The sequence below is a fragment of the Dermacentor variabilis genome, chromosome 4, assembly GCF_050947875.1.
Source record: "Dermacentor variabilis isolate Ectoservices chromosome 4, ASM5094787v1, whole genome shotgun sequence".
Lineage (NCBI taxonomy): Eukaryota > Metazoa > Arthropoda > Arachnida > Ixodida > Ixodidae > Dermacentor > Dermacentor variabilis.
The window spans coordinates 95,573,421-95,591,438 of record NC_134571.1 but is presented as its reverse complement, the minus strand read 5'-3'; the positions used below and the strand labels follow the sequence as shown (position 1 = coordinate 95,591,438).

The window sequence follows — 18,018 nt, the reverse complement described above, 5'->3', positions numbered from 1 at the left end:
GACTTAATTGTTATATATTAAAGTAGTAATTCCACACGAAGTGTTGCTGTTAAAAAAAACTGTACTGTGGGACAGATGGCATGAGACTTCCATGACCGTACTATTTGTGTAGCTTGAGCAGCGTTGCCTGTCATGTATGAAGTGGAATATAGTGTGTCTAGACATATGCTAACATTGAATAGCCAAAGGTAGTGAAAAGTATAATCCATAGTTGGAACCCTCTGGCTTCCCTCTGGTGCTGGCGTGCCTCAAGAATGTCAAATTTATTCAATAAGTCTAGCTGAAGAGGTACGGAGCAGGATTAAATTGCCTTGCAAAGCTCCAACTCTAATTAGTTTGAGTAAAACTGAGGCACTGAAGACCATAGGCTGCAGTTTAAAGCTATGGTACTGCAAAGAGCTTTCATTAATGAAGAATATTACTTCACTGTCAAAATTCCCACCGCAGCCATGATGAAGTTAATCTAGCATTTCTTTTATTACTTCGATTGGAACGTTAATGTGTATAATCTGCGGTTGCTAGCTCAGAAGCAGGCATATGCTGCTATCTTGTGTTGAAGTTTCTGGAAATATTGTGAGAATCATGGCTATTGCGTACAAACACACTTCAACGGCATGCATAGGTAATGCATTTGTAATCGGCACACATTTATAATGCCTGCGGCACCCACGTGTACATTACGAGCAACTCTTGGCAGGGTGTTGCAAAGTGTGTCTGAACAAAAGTATGCAGACCGACGGCAAGGCAGAAAAAAAAAAAAAAAACTATTTATTCCCAACTGAATGCACAAACTTAAATTGACTGGTGTACTGGAAACTGTAATAGTAAGTTGTGCAAGTAGTGCAAACTGTGCAAACTGTGCAAGTAGTACTCGATCTGAAGTCGCATGCATAGGCAGCGAAGAAAATGCTTTATCACAGAGTAGTCCCCAATTAGTGTAGCCTTGCTCACGGGTGTACATGAGAATCCCTGCAAATTAGAATTTTTTTAGTAAGGTGTAATCGGAGGACTACTTGGTGATGGATGCACTCGCGATATACATCAATGTCACTCTGAAAATTGACAAAAGAGGCATTTGCATGAACACATGCTCTGCACAATAGCTTTAGAGATGCCAGCAAATGGTCGTGAAATGAAAGTTTGCATCTGCCCATACACTGACTGCTCTGCAATAATACAGAGCTAGTGCATGCAGTTAATGAAATGACATCATAGATTTTGTTCAAGGTTGATTTAAGGTTGTGTAAAATGTCACAACGCTTCACTCGGGAGTTTGTAAAGATTTGATACTTTGTGGTTAGACATCACAAGAGGTGTAATGCTAGTTGTGGTTTTGAGAAACCCGGAGTAGCTTTTGTAGGCACTTGGTTTTAAATTTTTCTTCCTTCATGAGGTTGCATTATAAGCGACCTTTTCTAGGCTAAAAAAAAAGAAAAAGAACGAATGCAATAAGAGTGTTACTGTATCGCTTGGTTGACTGAAAAATAAAATTAGTTATAGATGGGCTGAAACAAGAGCACGTCTACATGGCACTATACCTGTGTGCTCATCATCTCATCCAGTAGCACTCTCTTCCATGTAATCATGAGCTTACTAGACCATCAGTCGGTACTTGCATGCTTGAGTTAGTGTTCTCAGTTTTTCAAAGAACAGCCTAAGCATGCAAAAGAAGTGGACAAGAGTGTTTTGCCTGGCTTTTATTGCTCATTTACGGCTTATCAGTTAAGGCTGTGGTTGCTTTCCAACTACATGTCACTGTTGCCGACGAAGCTCTGCGACTACTTACTTTGGCTGCCGAGGCATACTATTTCCTTGTGACAGGTAGGAGGGCTTCATAAACAGATAGAGACATTGGCTACCATTTTGGTGCATAAGTGCACAGTGACGTCCTTATGCTTGTATTCGTTTTATTTATTTAAATACTATTGGAGCATATTCAACTCTACAGAGATGCATTGTGTTCACTTACACAGTGTTAAAAATGGCTGTTTTGAATTAAGTATGGTCATGATTGCTGATGATGAAAGCAGACAGGTAGTTCTAGTCTGAAGCTGCCTCATGTAGGAAGAAAGTGGAGTGCATGTGTTGGTGTAGCAAGCTTGGTTCTTGAATATATCATATATTATGCAAAAAGAGATGTACAAAGTAGTGAAGTTGCCCACAAATTCGACTGTGGGTTACGAAAGCAGATCTTATGAAAAAAGGCCCAGAGAGGTTATTCTTATTCTGTGTGATACTTCAGAAAGGCCATACTCCTGTCACATGTGCATTTTCAACAACCATTAATACCAGTGACTGTTGCAATTTGCAAGCTCCACTAGTCCACTACCCGTAACAGCCTGGGAAGAGTTACCAACAATTTCATAAGCTTTCATCAGAGACTGCAAGAAACAACACAAAGGGTAACTTGACTAGAATAACTGCATTCGGTGATTCTGAACACTCTACAGCTTTTTCAAATACAGATAGTTCCCTTTATAACGATTTAAAATATGTAGTTCACCTTATCAAAGTAACTAAATAAGCACACAAAATATTTTCTGATTTGCTCAATACAAACGCAAACAATATGCCCTTGGTCTCATTGACCTACGAACTTTTTCCTTTTTTTTAATGTCTGGTTACATTTAACCAATACACATGACCACATCACAATCTAGTTCTCTATAAAACGTATGAAGACATATTGCTACCTGAGCAAAGGCTCGGCATTTGTTCTATTTGTGGACCTCCCTCCCAAAATATCAGCTGTGGAAAACTGAAGAACCTAGGTGCTTTCATTCATTTCATTCAAGGCTTCACACAGCATATTTGCATGCAGCCATCTAAATGTAACCTTAGCCAAGTTGACACAGTACACAGTTAAACATTTGAAAATTCTATGTTAGTAGAAACCTTAACATTGCAATTATTTAAATCTTAAAGCTTTAACAGTGCAATCGTACAGAAAACAGGAGTTGATACTAAGCACCTCCATTGTAGCCATTGCCTTACTTTTGGGCTCTTGTCCAGCAAATATTGATGTGAAAGTGTCTGTAAATACATATCTTGTGCAATATACACACGATTACAGTAAAACATACATTCCCAACAACAAAAGCACAACAGGATTCCACAGCAGCTGCATAGAAAGTTTCTTGTTGATGTATATCTTTTTGTTCACATATCATAAAATAAGCTTCTAACTATCCACTTTATTACCTTAAATTCCTAAAATTTCTTGGCAAAACATGCAATACATGCTTATACTGAGACAACACTACAACAATATTATCTAAAATCCCAAAATTGAAACTTTCGCCAAACGAAAAATGGCAGACAGCAGTGACACAATATTTTGATACACACTGCACGTTTGGTTTCACACTATCACATTTAAAAAAAAGATGCATTGCTTTAGAAAACTTGACGTGGCAGAACTGCAAGTAATGCCAAAGACACTGGAAATCTTGTCACTAGTATACTGATACATGTACAAGTATACTTATCCACTTAGGCTCACATTGTCTGCTTGTTTGTATCATTTGCAGGTTGCCTATGAACTTTCTTTTTAAATACAAGCCAAACTGTTCATGCAGGTTTGCCTTCCTGCAATAGTGTCTTTTCCTTTCTTTCTTTCCTTAAGTAAGCTGCTTAATGTATTGATAAAGGAGCCATGATCAATGAATTTACTGACTAAACAACCGCCTTATTTGTGCTTAAACTTTACGCAGAGGTGGCATACAATTGTGCATTTTGTTTCATAACACATTTTGATGCTGTACTTGCCATTTTGGTCTAGGGTATATAGAAATTACACATTTTATGTGATGCTGCCATAAAAAATGTAGATCTGTTGCTCGGAATTTAAACCGATGCCACCATTCAGCAACAGGGTAAAGCAACTCCTCATTGTTTTTTCTCTGTGGCAGGTGGGTTGCCTTTCTAAGATGGAAAACATCACCATTGCTTCTGCAGAAAGAACTGCTTTTTCGCTCCAGCATCGCCACGAATGTCCTTGTCTCACTTATTCAGAAGTAAACAAACAGGTACTGCATTCAAAAATGGTGTTAAACAAAATGCACAATGAAATGCAACTTCTATGCTAGGTTTCCAGTGCAAACCAGGCAGCACTGTAACTGGAAAAACCATCTATACATAGCTCCCTTATCAACAGTACATTCTGTATATAGGAATTAACCTTTTGTGACAAGCAGTCACTCAGCTTCGTTGTTCTTTATGCTGTTGCAGCTGACTTGTGCCTTGGAATAGGCTAAAGAGAATTGTACTGCAAATCTTTCTTCTTTTTCCCAAGAAGCGCTGTTGTCTCTCCGAGTGGTTCAGAAACAACACTGCTACTGTCTTCAGAACTGCCGTGTGATGAAGCTTGGCCGTCATACCAAAATGACTCTGGTTCACTACGAGATGCGCAACACCAGTAAAGGGTTGCTATGAAGGCCTGTAACGGAACAATTCAGTCTGTAAGAGGGTCTTCAATGCCGCCAGCACTACTACACTGCAGTTTGACAAAGCCCTTTCATAACCGTACACATATCCCAGTCCTACTCCAACAATACTACTTATTCTACATGGGATGAGCTCCATACGACTCTATCTGATAGTCTAACTTCCAATTATGTTTCTATACCCGTCAACTCGGTGACTATGGCGTTGTGCTCATGTGGTCTTGATTCTCGGCGAGGGCAACCTCATTCTGATCAAGGCAGAATGCATATGAAGGATGTCGAACCGAACTGAACTGAACCGGTGTTCTTTCTGCCATCTTGGAATCAAACCTAAACTTCTTGCAGGAACCATTCCGAGCTGGCTTGAACACAGACCCAGCCCAAGGTCAGCAGACGTCGCTCTTTACGTCAATTTGGTGCAGTGCGTTGTGTGTTGCCTTGGGAAATGTCATGGAGCTCGCCACAATAGTCTCACTGGCTCGCTGAACAGTATGTGTGGTCGGCGTGCATTGTCTAGACAGACTGTTGCTGATGCTGCATCATCGTGGACAACACTGCTTGTGCTCAGGTCATCAGCTGTGTTCAGAACAGTACTGAACTAGCTGTGCAGTCCAGTACATGTGTTGCAGTTTGTACTGCACCTTCAGTGACTGTCGTTACTTCTACAGCACAATTGTGGCATCGTGGAAATTTTGCACAGCAATGTGCAGACGGTGACAACTTAATGAAGTAAGAGGGAGAGAGAACTTTGTTTAGCAGTGCTTGCCTAAATTCGGGAATCTATGTAATTGTGAGCTCTCCCTTAGCATTTAGATGGCATTGCCTTTTGTTTCTGAAGAAAGTCGGGATGGAACATGCATCGTAATGAAATGCTATAAAAGTTGTATTCGTCCAAGATCATCTACTTATGTCCCTAAAGATGTGGTAGCCAAAAACTGAGCACGAAAACAAGGCTGGACAAGAGCAACAACTGGACAGGTGTTCAGCCTAATAAGCACCTGTCCAGTTGTCTCTCTTGTCCTGTCTTTTTTTCAGGCTCAGCTTCCAGCTATGAACATATACCAACTAGGCCAGCAGTCAGCTTTACTAAAAAATATCACACAGTGTACTGAGTTCTGCTCACTGTCTGCACTACATATCTGCTTTTTATACTACAGTGAAGCTGTTAGTTCGACTAAAGAAGAGCTTGGAAATGTTATGTGCATTTTTTCAATGTCCTGAAAGAGCTACATCATGCACCAAGTTGTATTTAGAGAAAATGGAGGGAGGGGCACATTAGGGGCTAAATGAAAATTGATATCCTTCTTTCTTATGCCTCTTTAGAAGTGTTATACAAAAGCCGCTTTGGGAGAACCAAATGGCAGCAATTCCATATTCAGAGAAAGTAGGGGGCAACGTTTCAGTGAAATACGGTCATATGGCAGCAACATCTTAAAGTGTGTGCTTGAATTACATGGTCAGCTGAAATTGTTAATGCAACTGCCCAAAAAACAAAACAACAACAAAAAACAGGTTTGCTGGAAATAAGGATGCAATTCCACAAAGTCGCACAAGTTTGCTGTTTTATTACCTTTTCTAATTTGTCAGCATCGAGAACATGAAATGATTTGTTATACAATTCTTTTTTTTCTTCAGTTAAAATATTACACTTTTGTTGGGTGTTTTCACTAGGTTACTTATTTGACTCCTATAAATATCCTAGCTATTAAATTTATTGATTCAGGAAGTATTTATAAAGTTTGATTGGTTGTGATTGCTCACTTTTGCGAAATGACATTATATGTTCTTTTCTAATCAGGTGCCTTCTTTCATTTTTACAAAAATAAATGCATAATGCATGGTCAGTTAAACATTAGATGAGATATATTCATTTCTTGCAGGAAAATGTGAACAAGTGTGACCAGCTTTAGTGGAGTACTGGCACAAAATGTTTGTGATTTGCTTATTTTTCCCTATTATATAGCTGCTGATCCTGAAACTACACCATGGTACCTCATATACAGAAGAAATCACTAATTATATCCTATTTTAAAGTGACCTGCTCAAACCTCACAATAAACGGAGTTTAGCTTTTTGGTGTAGGGTTTGTTTACAAGGGCTCCTCCACACGTCGTGAAAATCGCATTAGAAAGATGCATTTGATGGCCTCACAGGGCGCCCTGAAGCCCTACGAACCTACAAATCTGACATGCCTATATAAAACAAAGCATGGCACCTCATTTTTGTGATTAATGTTTTTTAAAGTTGATGCCCATGCAAAAGAAAATGGTTCACAGTAGTTTTAGCCCAAGCAAACTTGTCTCTCCCAATGACTGTGCATTTTTGCAGAAAATGAGGCACGTGAATGTATTTTTTTCTTCAAACTCATTTTTGTACACGAATGAACCGGTTTACAAAGCTTGAAACTGGTCCTAACCATCATAATTTTTCACCTGGAGCTGAACCTGAACCAAACCGAAAAGTATGAGCCTGAAACTGAACTGAACCTGAACTGAACCCGAAAAAGTTTCAGTTTGACACCCTGTGCATATGTACCAAGCTTTAGGTGCATGTTAAAAACTCCTTAACAGAGCAATTTATTTTTCACTCACAACTGATGGTACATCTGCACCACATTAACTTTACTGTCAGTCTAGCTTGCAGGCCGACTAGCATGCGTGTACCACCTACGTTATGTCACAGACTTGCTTGACCTCTAGATGTATGCTTCGACAATGTTTTGTGTACAACATATACTGCATGTGCTTGAAGCTTCAAGAGCAATAGCAAATTTGTAATGTGGAATGACAGCAAGCTGTAGGAGTAGCACAAAAGATGAGACGGGATGAGGCAGATGCACTTTGTCTTGTCCCTGAAATACTCTTGCTTTGTAGCACAAAGTGCGACACACACACAGACTAGAAGACGGGACGAGCGTTTGTCCTGTCTTCTTCTTGTCTGTGTGTGTGTCATTTTGCACTACAAACCAAGAATATGTTACCGTACCAACTCGCCCAACTTTCTATCCCCAAAATACATTGCTCTGTCTCTTCTTAATATTAGGCTAGTTTTGAAACATAAGTGTCAATGTAATAGTGCAGGACAGGTTGCCACTTGAGTAATGACCTCACGATTGCAGCTTGTGAAAACCAGAAACATCCCAACGAAAACAGCAGATGTCATTTAGCAGATGCAATCTTCCAGAAGCACAAGTAAACTTACAGTCAGCAGAGATCCTCCTGCTACAAGTGTGCTCGCCCAAGGAAAGCCAATCAAGTCCAACAGGACACCTCCAATTGATGGCCCAATAACTTCGCTGCAATGATGAACACCAAGCAGATGTGATCAGAACCTCAAATGTACTTGTAAGTTGGGAAATTACGCCTTCTTCTTGCATGCCTAATTGAACACTGGTACATGTCTGCCTTCCTGTTCCTAGACTCAAAAATCAGCCAACCACACGCAGATTTTTCTCTTAGAGTATTACTTGCAATGTTAAAGGGACATTGTAGCATAGCCATGGCGTGCTCGCAATAACGCCAGACCAGTGAAGCCTCAGCGTAGTCAGTAGAACAAAATGAACGTTTATTCAAAGGTGTAGAGCGTATTTATAAGTAGCCGAGTGGCAGGAAGATAGAAGGGAGCACGTGTTAGTAGAGATAGTCCGAACCCGAAGGATCGCCAGATGAGGCGATAAAAGGTGCGCGCACTTCGAAAATGCGTTAAGTTGCAACATTCCTTCCTCCTCAGAAATGAAAGCGTTGCACTGGCTTGCGTTCTCTCGTTGAGCGTCTCAGAGTTTGTTGGGCGACACCTGTATGCAACGGGGCCACTGGAATATCTGGTGCCGCAAAGTCTGGAGAACGGGTGCCATTTGGAATGCGCCGAGCGGTTATGCCTTCATCCGGATTCACCGTTTCTGGATGCTGTAGTTGTGTTGCTTGGTCCGGCTCACTGCGATGTGTGGTGGTTGTAGTTACTGTCGGTTTGACGCCTGGTACTTCCTGTCGAGGGCGGACCTGGTCCACGTGCCGCTGGATGACTCCGTCTGATGTTTCCACGGTCACCATTCTCGCTCCCGACGTCGCCTTCACATGACCGGGCGTCCACTTGCTCCCCACACCATAATTGCGGGTATACACTTCACTTGCAGGTAGCGGCAGCCAGTCATCTTGGTCCTCTTTTGGCCCTGCAAGTGCTGGAGGAAAGCATGTGTCCAAGCGTGAGCGTATTTGATAGCCCAAAAGGAGCTCTGCTAGGGATTTACCCGATTTTCGCGGAGTCCTCCGGTAGTTAAATAGCAACCGTACTAGGTTCTCTTCCAGTTTTCCTTTCGTCATTTTTCGAAGACCATCTTTTATCGTTCGCACTGCCCTTTCCGCCGCACCATTAGACTGGGAATGGTATGGAGCGCATCGAAGGTGCACAATGTTGTTGTTTGCCACGAACAACGCGAAGTCTTGACTGGCAAATGGGGTCCCGTTGTCAGAAACGATCGTGCGCGGTATTCCAAACCTGCTGAAAATGCCACGCAGACAGTCAATGGTAGTCTGCGTTGAGGCATGTGACAAAGGTATTGCTTCGAGCCATTTGGTGTGTGCGTCGACTACTACGAGTATCATTTTTCCGCAGATCGGACCCGCGTAGTCAATGTGAATACGGGACCACCTTTCGCCTGTTTCAGGCCAGTTAACGACGGGAGCTGCAGTTGGCATCGGCAGATTTTGCACACAGTACTGGCATTGTGCAGACACGTCTTCAATATTTTTGTCGAGGCCTGGCCACCAGAACAAAGAACGAGCGACAGATTTCATTGCCGGTGAACCCTGGTGCGTTTCATGTAGAAGATGCAGCACTCGCTCCCTAGCTTCGGTCGGTATTATGACCCTATTACCCCAGTACACCAGTTCATGTGCCACGGATAATTCGAGCTTGCGGTCAAAAAACGGCAGTACGGCCCGGGCCATTCCGTTTGCGTTTCTGGGCCACCCATGTAATATGTACCGTTTGACCTCGACCAGGACAGGGTCAAAAGCCGTTAATGCTTTCAGCTCACGCGTTGTTATGGTGCCATTGTTCAGCTGGTTTAGCGACAGCACATATTCGGGCGGCTCACCGTCATCGTCAGATTCCGAAGATCTTTGCGGAAGTCGGCTGAGGGCGTCAGCGTTCAGCATCTGTCGTCCTGGTGCATACTGTAGCCGGTAGCGGTAGGCCCCCAGGTGGAGTGCCCAACGTTGTATCCGTGCGGCGGCCATTGTGGGCGTCTGCTTGTCCGATTTCAGCAGGCCCAACAATGGCTGGTGGTCAGTCACTAAGGTAAATTCCCGACCTAGAAGGTAGTCGCGGAATTTCGTGACGCCGAATACCAGTGCCAGTGCCTCTCGCTCGAGCTGCGAATAGTTGCGCTCCGCCTGCGTTAATGTTCGCGAGCGGAACCCAATGGGCCTGTGAACGTTACCGGTCGTGTGAAACAAGACAGCTCCCACACCGTACGGAGACGCGTCACACTCAAGTTTAAGTTCCTTCGAAGGGTCGAAATGAACTAGAACCTTGGCTGTTTTAAGGCTTTGCTTGACAAGATCAAACGCGTGCTCTTGCGGCTGTTTCCATTGCCAGCGTGCGTTCTTTTCAAGCAGTTGATACAATGGGCCAAGTGTGGTTGACATGTTCGGCAGAAACCGCGCGTAAAAAGTAATCATACCCAAGAATGAACGAAGCTCACTGACATTACAGGGGCTCGGTGCCTTCATGATAGCGTCAAGGTTTTTTTCTGTCGGATGAAGCCCATCACGATCGATCCGATGGCCTAGATAAGTTACTGCTGGGCTGCGCAAGTTGCATTTATCGAACCTTAGCTTTACACCGCGCTCTCGGAAGCGCTGTAAGACGTTTTTCAGCCTTTCGCCGCCGTCACTCGCTTTTTCGGAAATGAGCACATCGTCAAGATAAGCCTGTGCTCCTGGAAGGCCAGCCAATACCTCATCCATTTTCCTTTGGAATATTGCGGGCGCTGAGGCTATACCGAAAGGAAGTCGATTGTAGCAAAATAGCCCTTTTGGCGTATTAATGACGCAAACTTTCTTCGCGTTATCGTTTAGCGCCACTTGATTGTATGCATCCCGTAAATCCAAAGTGCTGAAATAGTCCCCATCGTGTAATCGGGCAAACATATCCTCAATGATTGGCAATGGGTATTGCTCAGTTGCACATGCTGGATTTACTGTGGCCTTGAAATCGCCGCAGATTCTTACTGCGCCGTCTTTCTTAAGCACTACGACTATGGGCGTTGCCCATTCAGAGTGTGCCACCGGCGACAGCACGCCCACAGAAACTAAACGGTCTAGCTCGAGTGACACTCGCTCGCGTAGCGCGTATGGAATGGGTCTGGCCTTGCAGAACTTGGGTACGGCGCCTTCCTTCATGTGCAGGCTGGCTGGAGGACCCTTGATTAGCCCCAGTTCCTCGGAGAACACGTCGTTGTAGTCATTGAATATGCTGTTCACGCTGGATTCGCTCGAGTCATTTGTTGCCGCCGAGTTCTCTACAAAACTAACCACTGGAGCACCTGCGCTGTTCAGCCGCTGGATTAAATCGCGACCGCAGAGGCTTGGTCCCGCACAGTCCAAGACTGTCAGCGCACACTCCACTGTCACCCCTTTATGACAAACCTGGAGCGCAAGCTCCCCAAGTACTGGAAGGCGTCCTGTGTAGCAAGATAAATTGAGACTGGACGGTTTCAGTTTCGGCCATTGCTCACGGTGCTTATAATATAGTTCACGCGGGATGACACAAACGGGCGACCCGGTATCAACTTCCATGCTCAGCTGCACACCGCACCAATCAAACGTTCGGCGGATCGGCGGTTCCAGACAGCTTTTTCGTTGGGATACCAAAGTCCAAATGTGGGTGGCTTCGGATTCCTTGTCGGCTGAGGCTTCCGTCCCCAAGAGGGTGTTAGTTTGGGCTGTCCTTGCCGTGCCTTGTTCTCTAGCCCCGCGACTTCGACATTTCCTTGCAAGGTGACCACGTCGTCCACAGCGGTAACAGCGAGCGTTAGACCAGGAGCAACACACGTCATTATGTTTTGTACTACCGCACCTTGTGCATTCTTGACGTGTGGCAGCCCTCCTCTCATCCACTAGAGTTTCTGTCCGATACGCCTGTACTTTTAACACGGGTGTCGTTGCCGGTCCGATCATCTCTTTTACATCACTATCCGCAGCCTCAGCTGCAAGGGCCATCGCTTCAGCGTCTTGTAGCGTTAATTCTCGCTGTGCCAGTAGCTGCTTCTGCAGGGCACCTGACCGTATTCCACAAACAATGCGATCTCGAAGCATGCGATCCAAAGCACTGCCAAAATTGCAATTGTCAGCTATTCGGCGAATGTCTACCAGGAATTCATTAACAGGCTCGCCCTCCGCTTGACAACGACTGAAGAACTTGTAGCTTTCGGTGATTTCGTGTCTTTTGGGACTGTAGTGCTCACTCAAAACTTCGACGACTTCTTCATACGTCAATGCATTTGGCTTGCGTGGAGCCACCTTCCCTGCCAGCACTTGGATCGTATGCGTATTTAACGCAGCAACAAGCAATGCTCTTTTCTTAGTTGAGTCTTCAATCGCATTCGCTTCGAAGTATGCTTCTACTTTAATAAGGTACGGCTTCCACTTATCTTTGCCTTCTTCGAAGTCGGGAAGTTGGTGAGCCATGATGACCTTGGTTTCTCGGTTCTGCGTGGGTTCCGGTTCAGCGTCGACTTTCACTGCATGGGCGATGTCCATCTTCGTCGCCACTGTAGCATAGCCATGGCGTGCTCGCAATAACGCCAGACCAGTGAAGCCTCAGCGTAGTCAGTAGAACAAAATGAACGTTTATTCAAAGGTGTAGAGCGTATTTATAAGTAGCCGAGTGGCAGGAAGATAGAAGGGAGCACGTGTTAGTAGAGATAGTCCGAACCCGAAGGATCGCCAGATGAGGCGATAAAAGGTGCGCGCACTTCGAAAATGCGTTAAGTTGCAACAGACATAAAGTGAAAAATGATTTCTTCTGCATCAGTAAATTACCGTTCTGCAACACCAAAAACACCACTCTTACAACGATAAGACGTATGGTAAGCCAGAAAAAGTGCAAGAAAGAAATACGAGTGGCGATGCCTACTTAAGTTCCTGCACCTGGGGACTGTGATGTCTTGGATTTTGATTGCATCTTCTAAGGCCTACTAATTATATATAGCAGTACAGATTGACTACATTGTATTCTAAAGGAGCCAAATATTAAACATGGCAAGTTTTGGGAACCTTTATTCAGTCAATGCGGCCCAAATGCGAAAACATACTTTGGAAACCCTGATGTGACGCTGACGTACCGGCGCTGGGGTTTCGGCGCGAAATTCAAATACTGATACCTGGACCTTCATTTTCTCATCTAATAATCAAACAATTTTTTTGAGATTACTGCCTGCAGGGTTCTCAAACAGTGCTTCATTAGTCTAAACTGATTTATTGTTTCGCTTTAGTGTCCCTTAAACAAAGGTGCCAAACTAAATTTGGTTCTATATATGCTGTTTGGGCAATAAGTATGTCTCAAGCACGACCATCCTTTACTTCCTTTGTTTCCATTACATATGACATGAATACTAGCTATTGTGGTAACTGTATGGACGATTGTAAGTGGCCTGGGCAAAAGGCTGCTGAAGCGACTGCAAATTCCAGCTAGTCTTGGTCGAGAGTTGCAAACAATCAAGCAACTAAGTATGCTTAATCAGAGACTCATTGTAGATTGTTTTAAGACACCATGTTAATGTTTTCTTACCTTATTAAAGTGCAAGTTCACTTAGCAGCTGAGTTTTGACAATCTGTGCCTTCTGTTTTGCACTTGGCTGTCAGTGTGACATTTTTGTTTCCCTTAATGTAAATGTGTGCGACAAAATGAATGACACCTACAGCCTGCCATATGACATAGTTACTGCGATATCTGCTGTCATGTTGAAAGATAATTGGAAGGGCACTGTATTGATGTTTTCTAGCATTTGCTCAAATAGCTGGTATGAGATGAGCTGTGTTGTAAAATTCAAGGGCCCTAAGTGCACAGAACATACCCCAAGGAGTACATGGAATTCCACCAGCCAGATACGAGGGCGTATGTTCCAATGTCCTCTTCCATGCCACCAGAACTGCAACAGAACATGATGGCCATGGGACTTCAATTGATTGCAGAATGTTTGACATTTGGATTCGGGATACAATGCACAAAATATTTGTTTTCATCACTGAAAAAAGAAAGAAACTAAGGGTGAGAGATGGCATGCACTATTGACATAAAAGAAAATGAGGACAAATAAATGTATTAGACTGAAAACAGCTTTTTCCACTTTTGTACTTTGCTAATCTGTGGAACACTGAGCATAATGAGTTTTGAGGCCGTATCATGTCCAGAAGATGACATCACAGCAATACCACACCCCAGTTTCAAGTAAATCACGCATGTAAGGAGTTCTTATTCATATCAGCCTATTTGCATTTCGTTTTAATCTGGAAGTGCCTTTTCAAAACTACAATAAGCAAATTTGCTGGAGAAATGGAGAAACATTCAGGTGAATAGGCTAACATACCAGCACTTCAAGGCAGTAATTCACAGATAGTAGAGTCATGAATGTTAGCATGGCGAATTAATATTTTGGCCTTACAAAGCTAATTTAGTGTCTTCACTATGGGACAAAAAGACAGCACTTTAGAAAGGGTCCCACATTTTCACTGAGACACAAGCGCTCATCTTGAACTTACGTTGCAGCTCGAATCATGCTCTCCATTGTGGGCACATAGGCAAAGGCAAAGGAGGCACCAAGGATTGAAACTGTGGCCAAGGTGGCCCAGAGGTTGCTGAAACAAATATGCACACTATATTGCAGCATTGGAGTCACCTCCAAAATGTTTTGCAGGTTACACTCACGGCTAACAACCTATGGATGCTGTGAAGTTCTTGACTGTAACATTTTCTGGCAGTATTTCTGATGAATTTATTTAGATGAGAACCAAAGTGACCAGGTTGTGCATGCTATAATCTCTCATTACAGCTAGAACCAAAATGTCTTCAAAAATTATATAGCTTATTCTACCTTGCCCTTTTTAACTTCTGCTTTAACTGCTTGCCAATTCACTCCCTTTTGTTTTGCAATCAAGGTGATGTTTATGTCTCGTCTATGGCTTCTTCGGCTTCTAAAAATTTGCAACAGAATGTCCTGGTGGCTTGTAGGTTGTGTGTCTACACATTCTAGCATATGGTAATAGAAAGATGTAGATGTACAGGGTGGACACACATGTGAGTGCACATGGGTGTACACTCTCTGCATCTGCTGCTCTTTACTGCAATTGCATGTTGATATGTCTTGCCAACACAAGACATCACTGCTTGTAGAATACATTTGAACTAGCAACTTTACAAAAAGTGCCCACTGAGCCAGCAGCTTATAAAAAAAAAAAAAGGCATGGCATGCTATGTACACTACTGAAAGGCACAGAAGCCCCATAGCTCCTTTGAGGAACAACGCTAGGTCAGCTCTCCATGATCGATTATGCTGTGGCTTTACCTTGGGATGCCCAAGAACGGTGCAGGCCCCATGAAGATCTGTGCCGCGGCCATTATGATCAAGCCGACAATCATAATTGGGATCCGTTGTTCCTGAACACAGCAAGCAGAGAAAAAAAAAGTAAGTTTTATATCTAGATTTCTTTTGCTACACAGTATGATATACCAATATGCAGCAATAGAATGATTTTTTTTGTCTTTTACTAACATAATAAAATTTGGAATGCTGAAAAGGCTGCTTCTAAAATGTTTTATTAATGGTTATAGATAACCTTTTCCTTTCGTTTTTGTTTCCCAAATGGTTCATTTAATGGAAACGGCATACCTTGATAAAGAAGTTGCAGCAGCTGTTAACTCTCCAATTACGATTTCTCTCCTTAGCAAATGAAGTATGTGTATTCTTTTGCCACTGGCACTCAAGCACTGCAGCAAAGTGCCTCATACTACAGTGAACTCTCACTTGAGTGAACTTCAAGGGACCGAAGGAAATAGTTCACTTAACTGAAAGTTCACTAAACTGAATATTCACTAGACCAACATAAGACATGACATCCATAGTGTTAGAATAGTGTGAAATGGAATTTGTACATATCAACAAGTACAAGGTTTATAACAGTTATTATGCTGCCTTTCTCACTTAGAAAAAAAAATCTGTAATCTTCTTCTGCACTTGTACTTCTAAAGCACAGGAATTAACAAAACTGTCCAAAGAGTCAATGTTTTTGTACACTTCTTCTGGCACAGCTTGCTGTTGGGACACCAAGTCTCTCAACTTTCCAATGTACCGTACAACCTCAGCTAGAGTTATAGGGCTTGAAACTGGCTCGGCAGTTGCCTCTTCTTCGTTGCACTCTTCTTCTTCTTCAGGACAAACATTGTAAACAATCTCCAGATCCGTCTGTCCGGCACAGGTAATCAGTGCACTGTCACGCTGTGCATAGTCTTCAAACGAATTATTGCTATCGACCTCCAGCTGATGACAGATCTCTGTCCACATCGCAGAGTCTGTCATCTCGTCGCGCTGTTCCTCAGGCTCGCATTCATTGCTCAGGGGGGAAAGGCCAGATTTCTGCCAGCAGTTTCTAATGGTAGCCGGAGTTACTGGCCACCAGGAGCCTGTCACCACCTGGGCCGCCTGCCTGACGTTGATGGGGGCATTGCTGCCAACCCTCAGATTAATCAAAATCTGCTGAGCCAGCCGCCGTCGGTACTCCACCTTCAAGTTTTGAATGATGCCCAGGTCGAGTGGTTGAAGCACAGCCGTGCAGTTAGGAGGGAGGTATTCGACACGCATATTGCTTAAATGGACATCAACAAGGTGGGCTGAGCAATTGTCCACTATCAGAAGAATGTTTCTCTTTGCCTTCCTCATTTCTTCGTTCAGGGTCAGGAGCCATTCGCTGAATATATTCCTGGTCATCCATGCCTTTTGGTTGCTCTTATAGGTACATGATAGTGAAGGGAGACCTTTAAAACATCGTGGTTTTGCGTATTTCCCTATCACTAGTGGCTTGAGCTTGTCGGTGCCACTGGCATTGCAGCACAAGAGCACAGTAACTCTAACCTTTGACTGCTTCCCGCGTTTGCAACTGTTGTCCTTGAAAGCCATTGTCTTGTTTGGAAGAGTCTGATAAAACATACCAGTCTCATCCGCGTTGTAAACGTCATCAGGTGAACATGCGATAATGATAGTATCGCGAAGTTTTTCATCCCTCCAGGTTCTCGTTGCCTCTTGGTCATCCTTGCTTTCGCCGTAAATCGTTTTCCACACGATCCCATGCCTATCCTGAAATCGTGTAAGCCACCCACTTCTTGCTTCGAAGCTGCGAACGTCCAGAAGAAAAGCAAATTCCTTCGCTTTGCCCTGTATCATCAGGCCAGACACTGGAATGTCTTGAGATCGTAGGTCGCGAAGCCATACCGCAACGGCATCGTCCACTTCTTCGAAGTACCCCGTGCAGAGTCGTTTCCTGGCAGGATTCATCTAAGGTTCTCCTTCAAGCTTCGATTTTTGTTTCACAATCGTTGACAACGTCGACGGTGCAATTCCATAGTCCTTTGCAACATCCACTTGCCTTTGACCATTGCCCGGGCGCTGAAGGATTTCCAGCTTGTCCGAGAGAGACAACTGCTTCCGTTTTGTTGCACTCATCTTGAAAGTGGGCACGCGAATTGCCGTTGTTACTTAAAACTGGAAGGCTGAACGGAGCCGATGAAAAACACACCACGTGGGTCGTTTGTGTGCACACGCGGAACCAACGAGACTGGAAAGAAAGAAACGACGACCATGCCACGACTAGCCGGTCTGAAAAAAACACACACCACGTGGTTTTTGGTGTGACATATTGCTGCTTTGCCCCAGGGGCGCCGTAGCGCCAGCGACATTACATTGCCGCTGGAGCGGCGGTTTGATGAGGGCGGGCATCGGTTGCGCCTGCAGTGCAGGGCACAATCGATCCCCTATCACTAGCGGCTTCGTTGAACTGATCGTAAAAATGAGCCTTGGTCCCCTGAGCGAGTTCGTTAAACTGAAATATTGATTGTTCCGAAATTCGTTTAAGTGAAACATTTTTGCATAGAATCTATAAGAAAACTGCCGGGGATTTCTAAAAAGCTTGTTATTCTGAAATATTCGATAAACCGACGTTCGTACAACTGAGAGTTTACTGTAGTCTAAACATAACATAAAAGCTTTTGCACATCAACCAAAAGTTGGCACTTATGGCCTTCCTTGCTTTTTGCTTCCGCCAGACTACCGCCAAACATGTGCTTTCTTCTTTTGGCTCGGAAAGCTTGGCCACTGATGTTCACTCAGACAGTAAAGCGGCTGGTTATAAGTGGTGTGGCTGTATAACAAAAACATTTCATGGCGTGTGGTGTGCCAGTTACTATATCTGATGAGTCAGTTTTCAGCTTTACTGTGTCATCATGAATGATCACAGAAATTGACCAGCTGCATTTGTGCCTTGCTGCATCCAAGTACAATAGAATACTTACTACAGAGTAC

General features: G+C 43.7%; 1 protein-coding gene across 3 annotated transcripts in view; it reads right to left on the bottom strand.

Moving 5' to 3' along the window:
• Positions 1-750: 750 nt before the first annotated feature.
• Positions 751-18,018, bottom strand: part of LOC142579536 (MFS-type transporter SLC18B1-like) — a 37,405-nt gene continuing 20,137 nt past the window's right edge. For all 3 annotated transcript variants that reach the window (XM_075689861.1, XM_075689862.1, XM_075689859.1), the window contains 5 exons: positions 15,013-15,104; positions 14,210-14,305; positions 13,525-13,599; positions 7,647-7,740; positions 751-4,438 (listed from right to left, as the gene is read on the bottom strand). In XM_075689861.1, the coding sequence (XP_075545976.1) occupies positions 4,253-4,438; positions 7,647-7,740; positions 13,525-13,599; positions 14,210-14,305; positions 15,013-15,104 (543 nt within the window). In that variant the 3' untranslated portion in view covers positions 751-4,252. The remainder of the gene's footprint in view (positions 4,439-7,646; positions 7,741-13,524; positions 13,600-14,209; positions 14,306-15,012; positions 15,105-18,018) is intronic.